Genomic DNA, 18,079 nt, shown 5'->3' with positions numbered 1-18,079 from the left:
TAGTCTTAATCTCCTGATAGCCTGTCAAATGGTTTGAGTATTCAGGGACGTGGTTTCATGGGTAGAATACTGGGGAATGCTGTTAATGGGAAGAGTAATGATCAGTCTAATGTTCAGTGGGGTCGAGTGTTAACGGACAAGAAAAGATGTAGCAGGCCTTATGCCAGAAATGACTGGGTTACGAGGAACTTGAGGTGACAAGCCATAATAGTTAGGACTAGGCCAGTGGGTGGACAAAATCCTGTATGGGACTAAGTTAATATATTCGTTATGGAGGCATGGAGTTTGTACTGGCACTTACGACGTCGGCAAAGGGGGATGACAGTGAACGGGTTGACACCCTGAAGTGACTTATCGCCTGGTTGAGATGTTTACGTAGGACAGTTAGCAGTGCTGTTTGTGGTACAGGTGAGTGGTACAGTACCGAATTTGGTTTATCATGGTTTACATTTTATTTAACTTGCACACCAGGTGGAGATGCTGGGGTATGAAGGAAGGAATTGTATAGGTGCTCATTACGGTTGCTGTCATAAGCTACACATTTGATACTTTCTCAGTGAAGTATAGGTTGGAAATAAGCTTGTCACATGGTTAATAGGCTGTACGACGATAAGGCTTCGGAGCAGGACAGCCACCAATGTAACCCGCAAGTTGCTGTCATCATGAGTGTATATATAGGGAAAGCAGCCATGCAGCCACATGTACTGTCATGTAGGCAGAATTAATTATTTCCATCAGAAGTGAGAGCATAACAGGATCGTGAATAATCTTCCGTGAGAAAATCAATTCTTATAAACTGCTAGTATGGCCACGATGTTGAACACCGAAAAACAAATTGTTCGCATACAAGGGTGTGTGAGAACACTTTGATACACCAGCACTTGAACATTGGCATAACAAAAGGGTATCGATTTAAATGAGCAATTACCAATGACTGTAATTCAATAGAGCAGCGAGTGATAAGGAAAGTAATCATTCAGAGAGAGACTGTTGTACAGTGGTTTCCACCCATTTTTGCCCCGTTTCCCTTATTCCAGTCACGTTTACACCTGTGGACCCCTACAATGAAATATAGGTTAAGCTCCCAGGCCACTCCTGACCATCCCAAGGGTCAAATTTGTCACGTGGGTCGTGAGTTTGACACCTCTGTTAACGTTAACTAATGTAGAACAATTCTAGCACTTATGCATTCTGTTTTAAGGATTGTGTACTATGAATCTTATTCCGAGCCGCATGACTCCTAATAGGCGCGCACCTAACATTACCAAATGTGGGGTACAAACTTGGCGGAGGGACTGTTTTTTGGGCGCCATTAAAGGTAATGGCTAAAGAGTAGCTTTGCAGGATATTTTGTTTTTATTTATTAATGATCCACGAGGCATCCTAGAGTTAAAGCAAAGTATGTGCTTATCTTTGTATTCATTCATACACACACTGGTAACATTTCTGTGGAGTCTGATTCACTTATTAGAGTGAAATTCTATTGTGATAAACAGTCACAAATTCTTGTCACTAGTAAAAATGAAACTAGTAATTTAAGTTTTGCCACCATGAAATATACATAAATAGATAAATATGAAAGCTCACGAAGTCACAATAAGTGACATCACCTGCTTTGCGCAGTAAAAGTATGCTATTTTAGGTATCTGACACCCGCAATATGGCAGGCTGCTGCTGCCTCGGCCACAGATTATTGCCAGATTGTCGTACTCAGCCGATTATATTTCCCGACTTCCTGCCCCAAAACTGTCTTTTGGGCTCCAAAAACGAAACTAATTTATAGTTATCGTTAAAAGAGTAAAATCCTGATGTTTCTTGGCAATAGTTAGGCGTCAAAAACCGTTAAATACTATGCTCTGAGTACGACAATCTGGCAACGGTAGCTATACATTTTTCATATTATTGTTCTGTTGTTTATTGAATGTTGTGTTCAAGAAAAAGAATACTCATAATTTTAGTTAGTTTTTGGTTATAAGGATTCTTTACGAAATACAAGTATAACATTACCTTCTTTAACTTAGGAAACGTCCTGAATCCTGGATCGGCTATGGTATTGTTAGGTTTGTACAATAGATTTATAAATAATTAGAATCTCTATGGACCCCTTGAAATTCTTCCATGAACCCCTGTTATAGTAGGATATCAATGTATTATTATTATATAATATCACCACGAATTAGGCATACAATTGTCAATGGAAAAAACCCACGACAGATAGATCACGCCACCTTATAGGAATGTCGTCCGTCAGTGTTTACCGTCTCAGTTTTGTATACTTCGCACTCCGATGGTGCGTGGAGGTCACCTTGACATACGTGACCAATTGTAACAATTATTTTCCAACCTGTAACTCGCCACTCCTTCACGAGAGTCCGACTGACACACAACGACAGTCGCTCTCGCTCCGTCGCTTCTTGTACATAAAGGCTACGAATATAATTCGCCTTAAGGAAGCTGAAGTCTTAATCAACACCCTTTAAACGCCCCCCGACAAGCCCGTTACACCCCCAGTTGGAAACCACTGCTGTAGTAGTAGTTGTGGAGATGGGAGATTCTCAGCCCTGGGAAGTGAAATTCCACATGTCATGGAGTTTCAGTATTTTATTGTTCAACTCTCTCTCTCTCTCTCTCTCTCTCTCTCTCTCTCTCTCTCTCTCTCTCTGCTATATAAGAAGGTGTGCAACGTAGGGAAACAAAGATATTATCTTCCTTGCGCAACAAAGCTTACGACGAAAGGCTCTCATCCCTTCAGCTGTTCTCTCTTGAGAAACGTCGCCTCCGAGGAAAACTGTTCGTGATCCAAAGTTTCAAAATACTCGTTGGCTTTACGAATGTGTACAAATAAATCCAAATTGTTTTTTGATCGATGACACGTTCCGAACAAAAAATAATGGCATAAAACTTGTGTTAACAAATAAATTCACTCCACCATATTTTTTTTTTCTCTCTCTCTCTCTCTCTCTCTCTCTCTCTCTCTCTCTCTCTCTCTCTCTCTCTCCGTGTTGTTGTTGGGTGGCTGTGGCTGTGAAGAAGGCAAGGTTTAGCATTCCTTGATTGCAGTGAAAGTTATTGAGGATATAAAGCACGTCCAATGCATCTGTAACACTCATTCATGTGTTCCCCCCCCCCCCCCCTCTCTCTCGCTCTCTGTCTCTCTCTCAAGTACTAAGATCTTTTTATTTTTTTCTTCTTCTTCTTCTATTATACTTTAAGTCTGTTTCATTTCATCTGTCCACCAACAAAGCGGCAATTTTGATGGATGTGGCACTGCGCATTTCTAGTTCGTGAGTACGTGAAAATCAACTGTTGCAAACACTATGTCCTGCAATGTTCTGCTATTAGTGCCTACCGCCCACAGGGCCACTGGGGCCTGCCTGAGCTGGTGGGCTGGTTCATTAACAATAATGTTCTTTCAGCTGTGCTTAGTGAGTATCCTGTATTTGCCCCTAGATTGTAATTCATATGTCCAGTCCCTTATGTCTGCTCCCTTGACTATATCAAGGCCTTTATTTTTTTTTAGCACTTGCCCCCTACCATTGTATCTTTTTAGTTTCCTGGTGCTACTTCCACATGTATCCTTAGTTGTATAATCACACTCTGTACTGCCTGGGGGTTGGGATGGCATGCTCCTCCCCTCTCCTTTGTTGTTTTACTTGCAACAATGAACTATCGATCAATCAATCTGTTGTAATAGACATTCAAGCTTATTTTTCAGTAATATATTTGAATGTTTATGTATATGAAAAACAACTCGGTCGTTTGCATCGGTAATCTAACACACAAGCACACGAAAAGACAAACATTGTCACATCATGCTCGAACGATCTTTGTTTTTTTTCAAATTCATTGATTGATAGCTCATTGGAGGTATATTAAAAACATCTGGCTCTGCAAGTGCATATAAAGGGTATCTTAATTTGCTGCATGCAAATAACGATTTTTAATCGAAATAACATAAAATAGTAAGTAATAACTTTTGAATGCGATGCTAGCTAGGCTATTTCGAATATTAGGCTACCCCTGTTATTTACATGCAACACATAAAAATTCCTTATGTATAGACACTTGCAGAGTCGGATGTACCTGAATGAGATGAAATATGGGTATCTGAAAGGCTATAAATATCGTTCAAGTATGATCAGACTATAGGCTACAAGTTAAATTGTTCTTTCGTGTGCTTGTATGGTAGATTATCGAAGCAAATCGGCATGTTTACGGTTTATATAAAAGGGCTTGAGTTTTTTTTATTTTTTATACACAAACATTCAAATATATCACTGAAAATATAAAGTTGATCTTCACGCAATCACGAACCAACAATGCGCATGTGCCACATCTACGGTCGCGAGTGGACAGATGGAATGAAACGGAGTTAACGGACTATACTACATCATCTACCATCTCCTCCTCTTCGTCTGCCTCCTCCTCCTCTCCCTTTTATTTTTTCTTCTACTTCTACTACGTACTACATCATCCTCCACTTCCTCTTTCTCTGCCTCCTTCTCCTCTTCTATTTTTTTTTCTTCTACTATATTAAACTACCTACTACAGCGTCTTCCATCCCCTTTTCCTCGGCCTCCTCCTCTTCCTTCTATTTTTTTTTCATCTTTCTCTTCTACTACTTATGTTTCACCTCTATCAGTCAACAATTTACCAATCTAGGAAGTTACTTTTTATTAACTTTATTGTAACGGTGTACCGGGGGGCGTTTAAAGGGCGTTGATTAAGACTTCAGCTTCCTTAAGGCGAATATATTCTTAGCCTATATGTACAAGGAGCGTCGGAGCGAGAGCGACTGCCGTTGTGTGTCAGTCGGACTCTCGTGTAGGAGTCGACGAGTTACAGGTTGGAAAATAATTGTTACAATTGGTCACGTATGTCAAGGTGACTTTCAAGCTTGATGAAATGCTTTGTATACAAACTGAGACGGTAAACACTGACGGATGACATTCCTTTAAGGTGGCGTGATCTATCTGTCGTGGTTTTTTTCCATTGACAATTGTATGCCTAATTCGTGGTGATACTAAATAATAATAATAATAATAATAATAATAATAATAATAATAATAATAATACACTGATATCCTACTATAACATTAGTTTCATGCACTTTCTTCCTTTGTTTTCCTGTGTTCTTTTTGTCATATATTACGAGTCTTATCATTTACTCCACTGCAAATCACACTATATACTGCCTGGGGATCGGGATGGCATGTTCCTCCCTTCTCCTTAATTTGTTGTGTAGCCTACACCTTTACAACAATAAACTATTAATCAGTGCACTTTCCAGCCTATGTCTTATTAGATTATGTTATGTTGTTTGATGAGTTTGGATAGGCTAGCGCATTGGTTGGTGAGATCTTTCGGTTCTTTGCCTGTCGGTTGATTGATTGATAGTTTATTGTTGCAAGTAAACAACAAAGGAGAAGGGAGGAGCATGCCGTCCCAACCCCCAGGTAGTACAGAGTGTGATTATACAACTAAGGTTACATGTGGAAGTAGCACCAGGAAACTAAAAAGATACAATGGTAGGGGACAAGTGCTAAAAAAAAATATCCATCAATGCACTTTCCAGCTTATGTCTTATTAGATAATGTTATGTTGTTTGATGAGTTTGGATGGGCTGGCGCATTGGTTGGTGAGACCTGACGGTTCCAAATATGTCGAGGCCGGTCTGGCGTACGCTCCCGCGGGTCCTTTCCTCCCCTCTGCTCTGCCACACAGTCCCAACACCTATCTCTTCCTCTCATATGTAAGCTATTGGTCATAGCTGGACACGATAACAAAAAACATTATTCCCGATAACCGATAACTGATAATGGAAAACCTTATCGGTGATAACCGATATTCGTTAACTGGAAACACAAATATAGGCGATAACCGATAACCGATAACCGATACCCGATATAAATCCACAATTCCGATACTAGCTAGCGATAAGTCCGATAGGCGAAAACGATACTATATTGATATTTCAAATAAAAAACATAGATGAACTCAAATTTTCATCATTTGTATTTAAGAAAACTTACAAAACCTTAAAACCACACGTTGACACGTACATATGGACGGTAATATTATAAACGCCTGAACCAGTGTCGTGTTATTTGGCGTCCCCACCGTCAAAAGCTGGCGCTTTTGTTTACAAACACTGGTCTCTCGTGAATTGCGCATGCTCAGACCAGCAAGCGTAGACCTGTGCAGTCTCACAAAGCTTTTTAACCGTAATTAAGAGTTGCCGGAAGGCTGAATCAGACATACAGTACCACTACCACTATTCTCGCTGTTTCTAGAACGACACTCTGTACGAGTTGTATTTATATGTACAAAGTGTCGTTCTAAAAACAGCGAGGATGGTGGTACTGTATGTCTGATTCAGCCTTCCAGCAGCTCTTAATGTGTTAAAAAGCTTTGTGAGACTGTACAGGGCTACGCTTACTGGTCTCAACATGCGCAGTTCACGAGAGACCAGTGTTTGTAAGCAAAAGCGCCAGCTTTTGACGATGGGACACCAAATAACACTACACCGGGTGCCGTCAATACCATGGCATGCTCGCAAACGAAAATGGAATATCAAATTTGAGGCAGTGAATAATCATTTTTGGGGCAAAGTTAAATGATTTTTCTCTTTGATATATCGATTTTTGAGTCTAACATAAAAATATAGCCACGCATGCGCAGTAGGGAGGAGACAACGTTTTTTTTTTTTCTGAGAGGCGGAAAAAAGTAGCGATTATCGCTAGTTTGGTTACAAAAGGAACGAAGATACCGATATATATTAAAATAAGTAGCGGATGGCCGATAACCCAATTTTGTTATCAGCGATAAAGTATCGCGATAACTTATCGCGATAACGCCCAGCTATGCTACAGGTAACATATGAGAGGGAAAATTAGGTGTTGGGACCAGGGTTGGAGTAAGTGTAATTATAATTTAATTGAAATGTAATTAATTACATTAAAGTATGTAATTGGATGTAGAACTTAATGAAGTAATTGTAATTATAATTAATTACATTATAAAATAATTGTAATTTAATTGTAATTGCGAAAAAAGTAAGTCATACTAAAATTCTGATAATCCTTGTTTTTACTGCTATGGTGGCAAATATGTAAATACTGTATATGTTGAAGTATGGCAACCCTTACTGGACAACCTACGTATTATACGAGAATCAGACGCGTCCACTTTTCCCTGTTTGGTGGTTAGATGCTAGTGTTTTCCTTTTCAACCAAAGCTTACTGTTGGAAGCTGAGTAATTATAATTGTAATTATAATTGACTGTCTCTTGTAGTAATTGTAATTGTAATTGTAATTGAACTTCACATGAGTAATTGTAATTATAATTGCAATTCAAAGTTTTAATAATGTAATTGTAATTGTAATTGTAATTAAGATTTTGAATTGTAATTACTCCAACCCTGGTTGGGACTGTGTGGCAGAGCAGAGGGGAGAAGTGGACCCGCGGGAGCCAACGCCAAAACGGACTCGACAATTTGGTTTCATTATAGCATGGCTCATAGGGAAAGGTCATCCAGTTAAGAAAATCATACTCTACTACCACTACACCGCCTTCCCCATCCTCCTCCTGGGTGGTGGTGCGCACGCCGCCCTCCGCCCCGTGTTTACGCTCCACCACAACAGCTGATCGCCTGCCTCCCCTACCTGGCGACGTGGAGCTAATGTGCCAGCCTCGTTTCCTTGTTACCCAGCTGCACCAGCGAGCACCCGGGGTAGCCAGGGCACAGGGGACAGATACTAGAGCACGAAAGAGCAAGTCAGCAACACGGTGGTGACAGGAGAGTGATATGCCAGAAATGTGTGTTTGACGTTTGACAAGCGGGAACGAGTCGGAAATGGCAGTACAGATGCAAATGACCATTAATGAAAAACTAGTGGCCCATGGACCTTCGACGGCCACCAGCAAGCAGTCAAAATGAGATAAGTAGTAGGCGATAACCAATCTTATCGTTTACCATCGATGAGGTGCCATTTGAACAGCGCCAAAGCCCTGAAGGTCGACCTTGTTGTACTCTGACAGCTGTTCCACCTCCACGCCTCCTCCGCGTCCTCTCTTCACCGCCCTCCCAATGGCTGGTGTCTGACATTTCCAGGCTCACCCACCCACCAAGATGCCCAACGCGGTGGGGCTGCACCCAGGGGAGCAGTATTCCCCCGCGGTAAGATGAAGTTACTTTTTGTTCATAGGTCATCCCCCTTGCTTAATCCCCTGAGTTAATTTTTAGGCCTACCTGCTAGGCTCTTCTCTTTCCTACCTAAGAATTGTAAAATATATCATGTTGAATGTAAATATTATGGATATCAATGAAGTAATGAAATAATGCAGGATAATTGGATGAAAATGTATAATTGGTTTCTCAGCCAAATGTTCCATTAATTGTGACACCTGGCTATTATTAGGCAGACCTGAGGATTTTATATTGGACACTGACTATATACTTTATGGGTAAAATTTGATAATTTTCCTTATCGAAATGGCCGTTATTCCTGGATAACAGCTATGTAAATGCTAGAGTGAATTTGGCTGTAGCTAACTACTGGCACTAGGTTACTATGAGTTAAGTTAGGGTGCATTTCCTTCAGTTGATAAATAGATCCCTGGGTCACAACAGCTGTTCCAGGGGCCGAGACAGCAGAATGATCTACCGCTACCGTTTATGAGGTTTTAGGCCCCGCTCTATATCCGATCTATATCATGGTGTTTCTTATTCATTCTAGCAGTAGGTCTGTGCAGCAGTTTTTGCGAATGATTTCCTGTAGTGCTTTCGTAGCTGTTTTCTGGTGTTAGTATTTCTACAACAAAAAGCAACGGTTAAGATTCGTTTTAGGTCCGTGCCAGTATCTCATTACCTACCTTATGAAACATCAGTATCTCTTCATATATCTTTTCTACAAACCTTCAACAGTCATGGAAACGCTTTGAAAATCCAATTCAATGACTTTTTTTTTTACTCTTGAAAATATGGGATAATGTTTACGAAAGCGCATCGCCTCCTCTGCTGGCCACGGCGACGCTGCAGCGGGTGTTGCGAGAAATACCTCCTCGCTGAAATAAGTCACATATACATGAGGGGGGGTCCAGGGGGGGGTGTGCCCCCCCTGGTTAGAAGGTGGGGTCGGCGCAGCCCCGTAAAGTTCGGTTGGAGTAGTTTAAATATACTCCCCGACCCTAAGCCCTCTGCGAGCTATTTTGCGGCTGCGGTGGCTGCAGCGTCGCCGTGGCCAGCAGAGGAGGCAACGCGCTTTCGTAAACATTATCCCCTATTTTCAAGAGTAAAAAAAAAGTCCTTGAATTGGATTTTCAAAGCGTTTCCATGACTGTTGAAGGGTTGTAGAAAAGATATATGAAGAGATACTGATGTTTCATAAAGTAGATTATGAGATACTGGCACGGACCTAATACGAATCTTTACCGAAAGCAACATATACTATTTTAACTAAATGGTGAAAAGCAAGTATCTGAATAGACTGCTCAGGTGTGCGAGATAATCCTCAATAAATATATATTCCATCCAAGCAGGTATATTTATGAGTTCACTTAAAGGGTCCTGAATACTAACTAGTCCAGTTTGTTTTTGTAATTGTTCATTCAAATTTGCATTACTGTCTACTTGAGTTGTAGGTGTGTTTATCCAGAATGACACTTAACTCACTCCAGTGATTGGCACTATTTTTGGGGGTTTGATTTCATGTGCTAATCATCTCTTTGATTACTACTCCCATCAAAAAATTAATTACGTAGTATTTCTGTCAGGTAGTGGCAACAGATTACAGTTTTAGCAGTTGCAGCTTCTTACTTTAGCTGCAATAGAAACTGTCCTTACTGGCAGTAAGTTACTGATAGGTTACCATCCATTAGGTTAAGGTGGGGTTTTGTAAGACAATGCGGTGTGACATGGGGCATTAAGTAGTGGCCTGCCTTCCTTGGTGGGGGACTTTTTATTGTTTACTATAACATTGCATTGCCAAATTTTAGAATCTTGTGGAAGTTGTCATGAAGGATAGTGAATAGAGGTATGCTTTCTTATTACAACTCGTCTTACGCTTGACTTGGTTTTAACTTAAAGAGCCAGTTGGGTGGGTTGTGTGCCAACTGCCCAGGCTGTGGTTCCAACACAGGCCTGCAGATTTGTAGTTAGGCACTCTAACCACTGCACCACAGAGATGCATTGTACTATACATTAATCAATTCAAAATGCATTCCGACACCTTTACTTTTGTATTCATAAAGCTCTGCAGCTAATCTTACTTTGTGGAAGCTAATCATGTAAGGTTTTTTGGATCCACTTGCTCTTACTTTGGCAAAGCACAATTTCAGTACTTATTGTAGTATGTCATGCATGTCAAATCTGTGACATGGATTTTTGTGTTTATTGGAAAGCTAACCAACTTAATATGATAGTTTGTTGGTTGGCATCACATTTCAGTAAGCTACATAGCTTACTCTATGATCAAAGGGTTCCGATTGGCTGACATTATGAAATTATGAGAGAAGCAGCATTTAAATTCCTAAAAATAGATCTTGTGTGTCCTTTTAGACATGACTCCAGTCTAGTTTAAATCCTTAAGAAGGCAGGGAACAGCTGATCTCTGCTAAATTTAGGATATGCAGTGTAACTTTCACCCTAATGGTTCCGATGAATAGCTATACCTCAGGACTCAGTCATTCCACACAAAAGGTGGATTTCAATGAAAAGCTTTAAATGTTTGTCAAGATATCAATGATTGAGAGCAGCATCGTCCAGTCCATACTCCTGATGGGGGAAACATGGCTGATGCCAAGATTATATTGTTGACTCTGAGCTGGTCAACCATTTTTACTAAAGTACATGTATTTTTTTTTTTTTTTAGGAATCATTTCCTTTTTACATTGCCTTAGTTTATAACAGAATTAAAGTGATCAATTAGTACAAAATGAAGGTGAATAGCAGTTGCCTCCAGAGGTGTATGGTCTTTGTGTGGTGTGTGTAGAAGTACGTAAGTATAAAACGTATCTAGCAGGGTTGGAAAAAATAATGATATTTCTAAAAAAAAAAAAAATAAATAAATAAAAAAAAAAAAATCTATTTTATTTAAATCATATTTTTTTATTGAAATATTTTTTTTATTTAAATGATTTTTTTTGCATTACTCCTTGTTTCCACTGATTATTTGTTTCAGTCTTATGAGGCCATTTTCTTGTATTAAACTTGGCCAATGTTAAATGAAACCATAGTTTAATATACATTACCCAAGATGGGTTTTTCACATAAAAATCATAAGTAACCATTAAAATCATAAGCTGCCAACTTTTCTATTTATACACATGGTATTTGTTATATGCATAGCTGGGCGTTATCGCGATAAGTTATTGCGATACTTTATCTCCGATAACAAAATCGGGTCATTGGCGATCTGCTACTTATTTAAATATATATCGGTATCTTTGTTACTCTTGTGACCAAACTAGCGATAATCGCTACTTTTTTCCGCCTCTCAGAAAAAAAAACGTTGTCTCATCCCTACTGCGCATGCATGGCCCGGGCGCCCATGTTGTATGAAAAAACTTCCGGGTATGAAATATCTTCGGTGAAGAGATTTCATACTTGGATCATCAACATTAAAACACCAGGTTATTTCTTTATGTTAGACACAAAAATCAATATATCAAAGAGAAAAATCGTTTAACTTTGCCCTCAAAATGATTATTCACTGCCTCAAATTTAAAACTCCATATTCGTTTGTGAGCATGCCATAGTATTGAAGGCACCCGGTGTTGTGTTATTTGGTGACCCATCGTTAAAAGCAGGCGCTTTTGTTTACAAACACTGGTCTCTTGTGAACAGTGCATGTTCAGACCAGTAAGCGTAGCCCTGTACAGTATCACAAAGCTTTTTAACACATTAAGAGTTGCTGGAAGGCTGAATCAGACATACAGTACCACCATCCTCGCTGTTTCTTGAACGACACTCTGTACATATAAATACGACTCGTACAGAGTGTCGTTCTGGAAACAGAGAGGATGGTGGTAGTGGTACTGTATGTCTGATTCAGCCTTCCAGCAACTCTTAATTACGGTTAAAAAGCTTTGTGAGACTGTACAGGTCTACGCTTGCTGGTCTGAGCATGCGCATTTCACGAGAGACCAGTGTTTGTAAACAAAAGGGCCAGCTTTTGACTGCGGGGACGCCAAATAACACAACAAGGTTCAGGCGTTTCTAGTATTACCGTCCATATGTATGTGGCAACGTGTGGTTTTCAGGTTTTGTAAGTTTTCTAAACTACAGATAAATAAAATTTGAATTCATCTATGTTTCTTTATTTGAAATATCAATATATAATCGTTTTCGCCTATCGAACTTATCGCTAGCTAGTATTGGAATTGTGGATTTATATCGGGTATCAGTTATCGGTTATCGCCTATATTTGTGTCTCCAGTTAATGAATATCGGTTATCACTGATAAGGTTTTCCATTATCAGTTATCGGTTATCGAGAATAAGGTTTTCTGTTATCTGCCCAGCTATGGTTATATGCGAGGGTTACGTTCTGCAAAAAGCTTGCATGATGTGAATTCGCATATATCGAACCTATCATCCCATTAATTATATGGGGTTATGTTCCACGACCCGTTTTCGAACCTATACCTCCGTAAGGATTCATCGCAGCAGAAAAAGCCATAAGCAATTTTTGTTTAGAATTGCCTTCTCTACAACTTTGGTCTGTATGAAATTTTTCGTATCTGTGAAGGAAATGCATTTTTGTCTCAGTAGAGGGAGAGGGGAATGAGTCTTACGTCTGGCAGCAAAAAAGCGGCTGTCCGCATACCGACGCGGAATACAAGTATCAAACACGAATAGACATGTAAAATTCTGGAATCTCGAACGTTAAGTTAAAATGTGCATGGTTTTTCTACTATATCACGTATTGTATATTCGTATATATTTTGAATCTTACTGAAGGGAAATCAGGACCTGGATATTATATATACTCGAAGTTATATTTATCCCTTTCAGGGTAGAGCTTCTCCGAGTGTGACAGCCCAGAGCTGCTGATTGCTTCCAGAGAGACACCCAAAGTCTACGATTTAAGCTGATAATTAGCTAGCTGAGGATTTAGGATCAGAGGGAGGATAAGGTTAATTATAGGCAAGGAAAGTGCGGGAAAACATTTGCACCTGCCGCACTCTAGTGCGAGTCGGCCAGTCGCATCAGCGCCGCTACTCACATAATAGCGAATTTTTCTCGCATAAAACGAATACTTGGCACATTTAGGTTAGTCGCATATGAGCGAATTTACATATTTCAAACTCGCATATATCAAATACCTGGTGTAGGTTTTCAAATTTGGATCATATTAATAAGAAATTAGACAATCATGTTACTTTGCATTATAAAAAAAGAATTAAGCTCATTAACTTCATTTATTTTTATCAACAAAAAGACCTTACTTTTTTTTATGCATTTGAATATTTTTTTTGTAAGAGATGGCAATGATGATTCACTGGTGCCTGACTTGCTACAGGATAAGTACAGGACAAGTGGACTTGATACTTTTCCTGTACAACTGCTTCACATGTTCTTCCTTTTTCCTTATATACCAGTATATATATATATATATATATATATATATATATATATATATATATATATATATATATATATATATATATATATATATATATATATATATATATATATATATATATATATATATATATATATATATATATATATATATATAGGCAAACATTTGTACATTGGGCTTTATTTATGGAATTATTTATGTTTTTTTATGATTATTTTTTCGTGCTGTCAGTTCTTGTCTTTACTGGAAAGGTATTCTAGAGCTAAGCACCATTAGTTAACATTGTTAATTGAGGGGTAAGCTACAACAGACGTCATGGAATATTGATAAGGTTGTTAATTTATCCACAACTTGATTGACAATCTAGAATGGAAAATTATATCATCAAATATACACATAAGCAAGTGCTGTCCTTGTATACATAAGTGATAGGATGATCTCACAGGGGTATAAAGGATAATGGAGCTTTGAGTAAACCTGCTGGCTCACTTTGGCTTGGGTTTGAATCCTGGCTGAGATGAGTCAGAATGGGACCAAAGTTAAAGCCTTCAGAGGTGTCCCTTCACCCTCCTCAAGATGGCTGGTGAAAGAGTAGCTTGGACACACTCTCCAGAGGTAGCTATAGTGGCATAGAAGAGGAAGTGGCTCTGTTTCCTTAAACAAGTGTGAAAAATGTCACAAGTAGGAGGCTGAATGTTCACCTCCATGTTACCTATGTGTGTTGCCTCTGTCACAAGCATTTTTCAACAGACACTTGTAGGTGAACAATCCTCCACAGGTTCAGAGGAATAGCAGGAATCAGAGAGTGCAATGGAACAATGGGAACAATGTTCTTTGTTATATTATGTCATGTCTATTGAAGATGCTCACTTTTGTAGATGACAGTATTCTCAGACATAAAGTTCAAAACTTGGCACTTCACTTAGAGAGTAAACTAAGAAGTGCACAAGGAGAATTAGAGAGATAAAATGTAGAGTATAACATGGGGAGACAGGAAAAGAGCATTATGGGTTAGGGAACAGCTAAAAGTTGATGATATTTCAATGATAATTAACCTGGTAGCAGCGGGGATCATGTCCCTCTAAGTGAGAAAAATGAGAAAAAATCATCGCGCACACAAACCATTTCATAATATATATCAAAGCATTTGTGATCAGTTTATGTATCATCTATTTGGGGGGGTTTATATTATGGCTCAAATTTGGCCCGTCGCTGCTACACGGTAAAGCCACAAATTTGGCCTGTTGCTGCTACCAGGTTAAGAATAAGAAATGGACTTTGGCAGGTCATATCATACATAGAACTGATAACAGATGGACAACCAAAGTAACAGAGTGGCAAGCCAAAAATTGTAGAAGTTGTGGCATACAAAGAGTTAGATGGTGCCTTAATGGGCTGGGCCGACCATCAGGCCCCACCAAGAATGCCTACCAGCGCAATAGGGGGAAAAAAAAGGTGGAAAGATGAAATTAGAGCAGATAGCGCCACTATAAACACTTGCCTCCGCCATGACGGGCTGGGGCCGAATACCATCCAGGCCCCTCAAGCAAGCCTACAGGCGCTATAGGCATAGATGTAAAAAAAAACAAAAAAAAAAAACAATGGAATGCACTAATATCAGACAGAAGAAGGTGAAAAATGTTGGGAGAAGTGGCTGATGATGATGATGGTCACAGCCTTTTCTTTCATCTAGAATTTCCCTCATCTTTGCCAATTATTATTATTTTTTCACCTCACCCATATGTTTGAACCGTCTACATCAACCCATGTCCAGAACACCAATGCTCATTTGTGTCTGTCTTTGAAGCTGCATATCTTTTACTATGTAGTACATTATATCATCCCTCTCCTAATTTACCAGTGCCACTACCTTTCACTCTTTTCATTTTCTCACCTTTGTGTCTAACTTGAACTTTACTCTTTGCGCTATTAACATCTCTTGCTCCTTGCAAAGCTACCTGATTCATGGTTTAACGTCTACCACTACCTCTCCTTCCTCACAGACTTCCCTGCTTTGTGTTCAACCACTATCACTACCTCCTTCTTTGTCCTTTACCTCACCCCTTTTAGTCAGCCATTGTCATTGTTAACACTACTATATGTTGTTGTGTTGTATATATCTCAGATCTACCTGATTTGTTTTCAACCTCTGTCATTGCCCTCTACTCTTCTATTTTTAACCTATGATCTTTACCTCCTACTCTATCCTTATACTTAACCCATGACCCATGATCAACCTGCATTCAGCCATACTCTACCATTTTTAATTGGTCAAAACTTTAACTGCATTTTCTGGCATTTAGCAATTATTTCTCTTACCTCCCTCTAGATCAGGATGCTTCAATTATCCTTACTCTTAGTACCGTTAATGTCATTCTTGCTCCTCACTGACTGGGCTTCTCTATTCATTCATCCTCCTTGATTACTCTTTCCTTCACACTCATCTATGATTTTAACCCTCATTCTGATCAACCATCAGACTCCAGCTTTACTCCCAACTCTTCTTAGCCTTTTGTTAGCTTTCATTTCAGCTTTACTATTAGTACCTACTCTTAGCTTTACTCTTGATGTCTTTCTGTTCCTCCCAGACTGGCTTGATCTATGTGTTCAACCTCATCGTGGGGACGGGATGCCTCACGTTGCCGGCCGCCTTTGCTGCCGCTGGGTGGTCACTCTCGGCAGCTGGCATCCTCCTGCTCGCTCTTGTCAGGTGAGATTAGTGTGACTGTATTGTGTTGGGGGAGTGCATGACTGACATTTGAGGATGTTGATTTTTATTCATGTGTTTTTACTTATTTTTGTTATCTATTATATTTATTTTTAATCATTGTTACTAATATTAATTATTGATATTATTATTGCCCATCTTTGAGAAGATTGATAATACTTTTGTTAGTGTCCTTCTGCCTGTTTCTCCAATAACAAAATATATAAAAAACATTATGTATTCATTAAATACATATTAGAGCATTCTTGGGTGAATATCTCAAACTGATTGTTTTGAAAAATTCCCAATAAAAACTGATGATGCCGAATGAGTGAATAATACTGGCTGACAGAATGCCTTGAGGCAGCCATAAGGAAATCTTATCTGTACTTTAAGGGCAGACTATGATGGAGTGTTTCCAGTGGGTACAGGAAGATACTGTACAGTGGTCTGGCCCAGACCATGAGTGCTTGGTTTTCTGCTCCCTGCAAGGGTGGTCTGACTTCTTTCAGATAAAATCTGACTAATTGAATGATGATGGCCATTCTTACAAAAAGATTTTGGCCACAATGGTGGGTGATATGTAGTCTTTGGAACACTGTTTAATGCCTAGGCTTCAGGCAAGAAAGTGACTGGCCTTTTCAAGGTGGAGGTATGTTGATAAATTTTGGAAACAAGGTGTTTTCATTGTCAGTGCCTTGTATGATAATTTTGAATAGAAACACAAAAACGTTTAGTGTTTTCTCATCGCCAGTCCTTCCTCTCCACGATGAAGAAAACCGTAATTGTCTAGATTACAACATGGCGGACATATGGTTTTGGGAAGACGTGTAACTTATGGTTGAGCAGAGGCTGACTGTAGCTGCTCCCTGAAACACTCAACAGAAGGTATAGTTTTTTTTAAATAACGCGGGATCCAAAACCCAAATAAATGTTTAATTTACACGTTTTTTCCACGATATTTTATGGAGTGGCCACCATATGTCTCATGCAACTGGACTCACACGGCGCCGCGGCCACACAGCTGAGCTCAGTTCTTCCCGCGCGCCACTTGAACAACAATACAATACCCACGCTGCCACGCTACTCAACAATAGGGGTGGGCAGGTACCGGTACCAGTACCGGTACTAACAGTACCAGCTATACGGTATGGTACCGGTACCAGTCGCTCATGGTGTCCCTCATTTCTTCCTCACACGAGTGAGGCTGAGACTGAGTGCCTGAGTGGATATCTCGGTGATATGGATATTCTCTCTCTCTCTCTCTCTCTCTCTCTCTCTCTCTCTCTCTCTCACCACTAAATGAAGTGAATATTTATTTTTCGACAGAAACCTACCTCTTGTTTGATTTACATTGTTTTTGATTTACGCGACCTCTTCAAGGACGCAATACTCGCGTAAATCGAGAGTTACCTGTACCTCTGTGCTTTGAAGGCGCGTGCTGTTGTTGTAAACAAGACCAACATATTCGCTGCAACTATGATATGCGACTTTCCAATTAGGGAAAATATTTTCTCATGTTGTTTTAACTGAACCGCAACTATTTGTCACGCCAAATTTGGAAAATAAACATTTTTCCTCGAAGGTCTGAGGGAAGACACGGGGTAGACCGTGCCTTCCCTTCGTCTCTCCCGCAGACTTTCGTTCCTAAAATGCTAGTGAGTATAGGTACGCACCGTCCTCCCCTTCGATCTTCGTCGCTAAACCTTCGTGACTCTTGGTACGGGCCTAAGCCCCGTTCACACTGTGCCGACTCTGGGCCAAGACAACCCAGCGACTTCTGCAT

General features: G+C 39.7%; 1 protein-coding gene across 2 annotated transcripts in view; it reads left to right on the top strand.

Annotated features, from left to right (window-relative positions):
* Positions 1 to 7,462: 7,462 nt before the first annotated feature.
* The window catches only part of LOC126986827 (transmembrane protein 104-like), a 53,570-nt gene continuing 42,953 nt past the window's right edge, over positions 7,463 to 18,079 (top strand). The window contains exons 1-2 of one of the 2 annotated variants that reach the window (XM_050843213.1): positions 7,463 to 8,180; positions 16,175 to 16,296. In XM_050843213.1, the coding sequence (XP_050699170.1) occupies positions 8,133 to 8,180; positions 16,175 to 16,296 (170 nt within the window). In that variant the 5' untranslated portion in view covers positions 7,463 to 8,132. The remainder of the gene's footprint in view (positions 8,181 to 16,174; positions 16,297 to 18,079) is intronic. The other variant, XM_050843214.1, reaches the window with a different exon arrangement.

Source organism: Eriocheir sinensis, chromosome 63 (genome assembly GCF_024679095.1).
Source record: "Eriocheir sinensis breed Jianghai 21 chromosome 63, ASM2467909v1, whole genome shotgun sequence".
Lineage (NCBI taxonomy): Eukaryota > Metazoa > Arthropoda > Malacostraca > Decapoda > Varunidae > Eriocheir > Eriocheir sinensis.
This window is presented reverse-complemented; position numbering and strand designations above follow the sequence as displayed.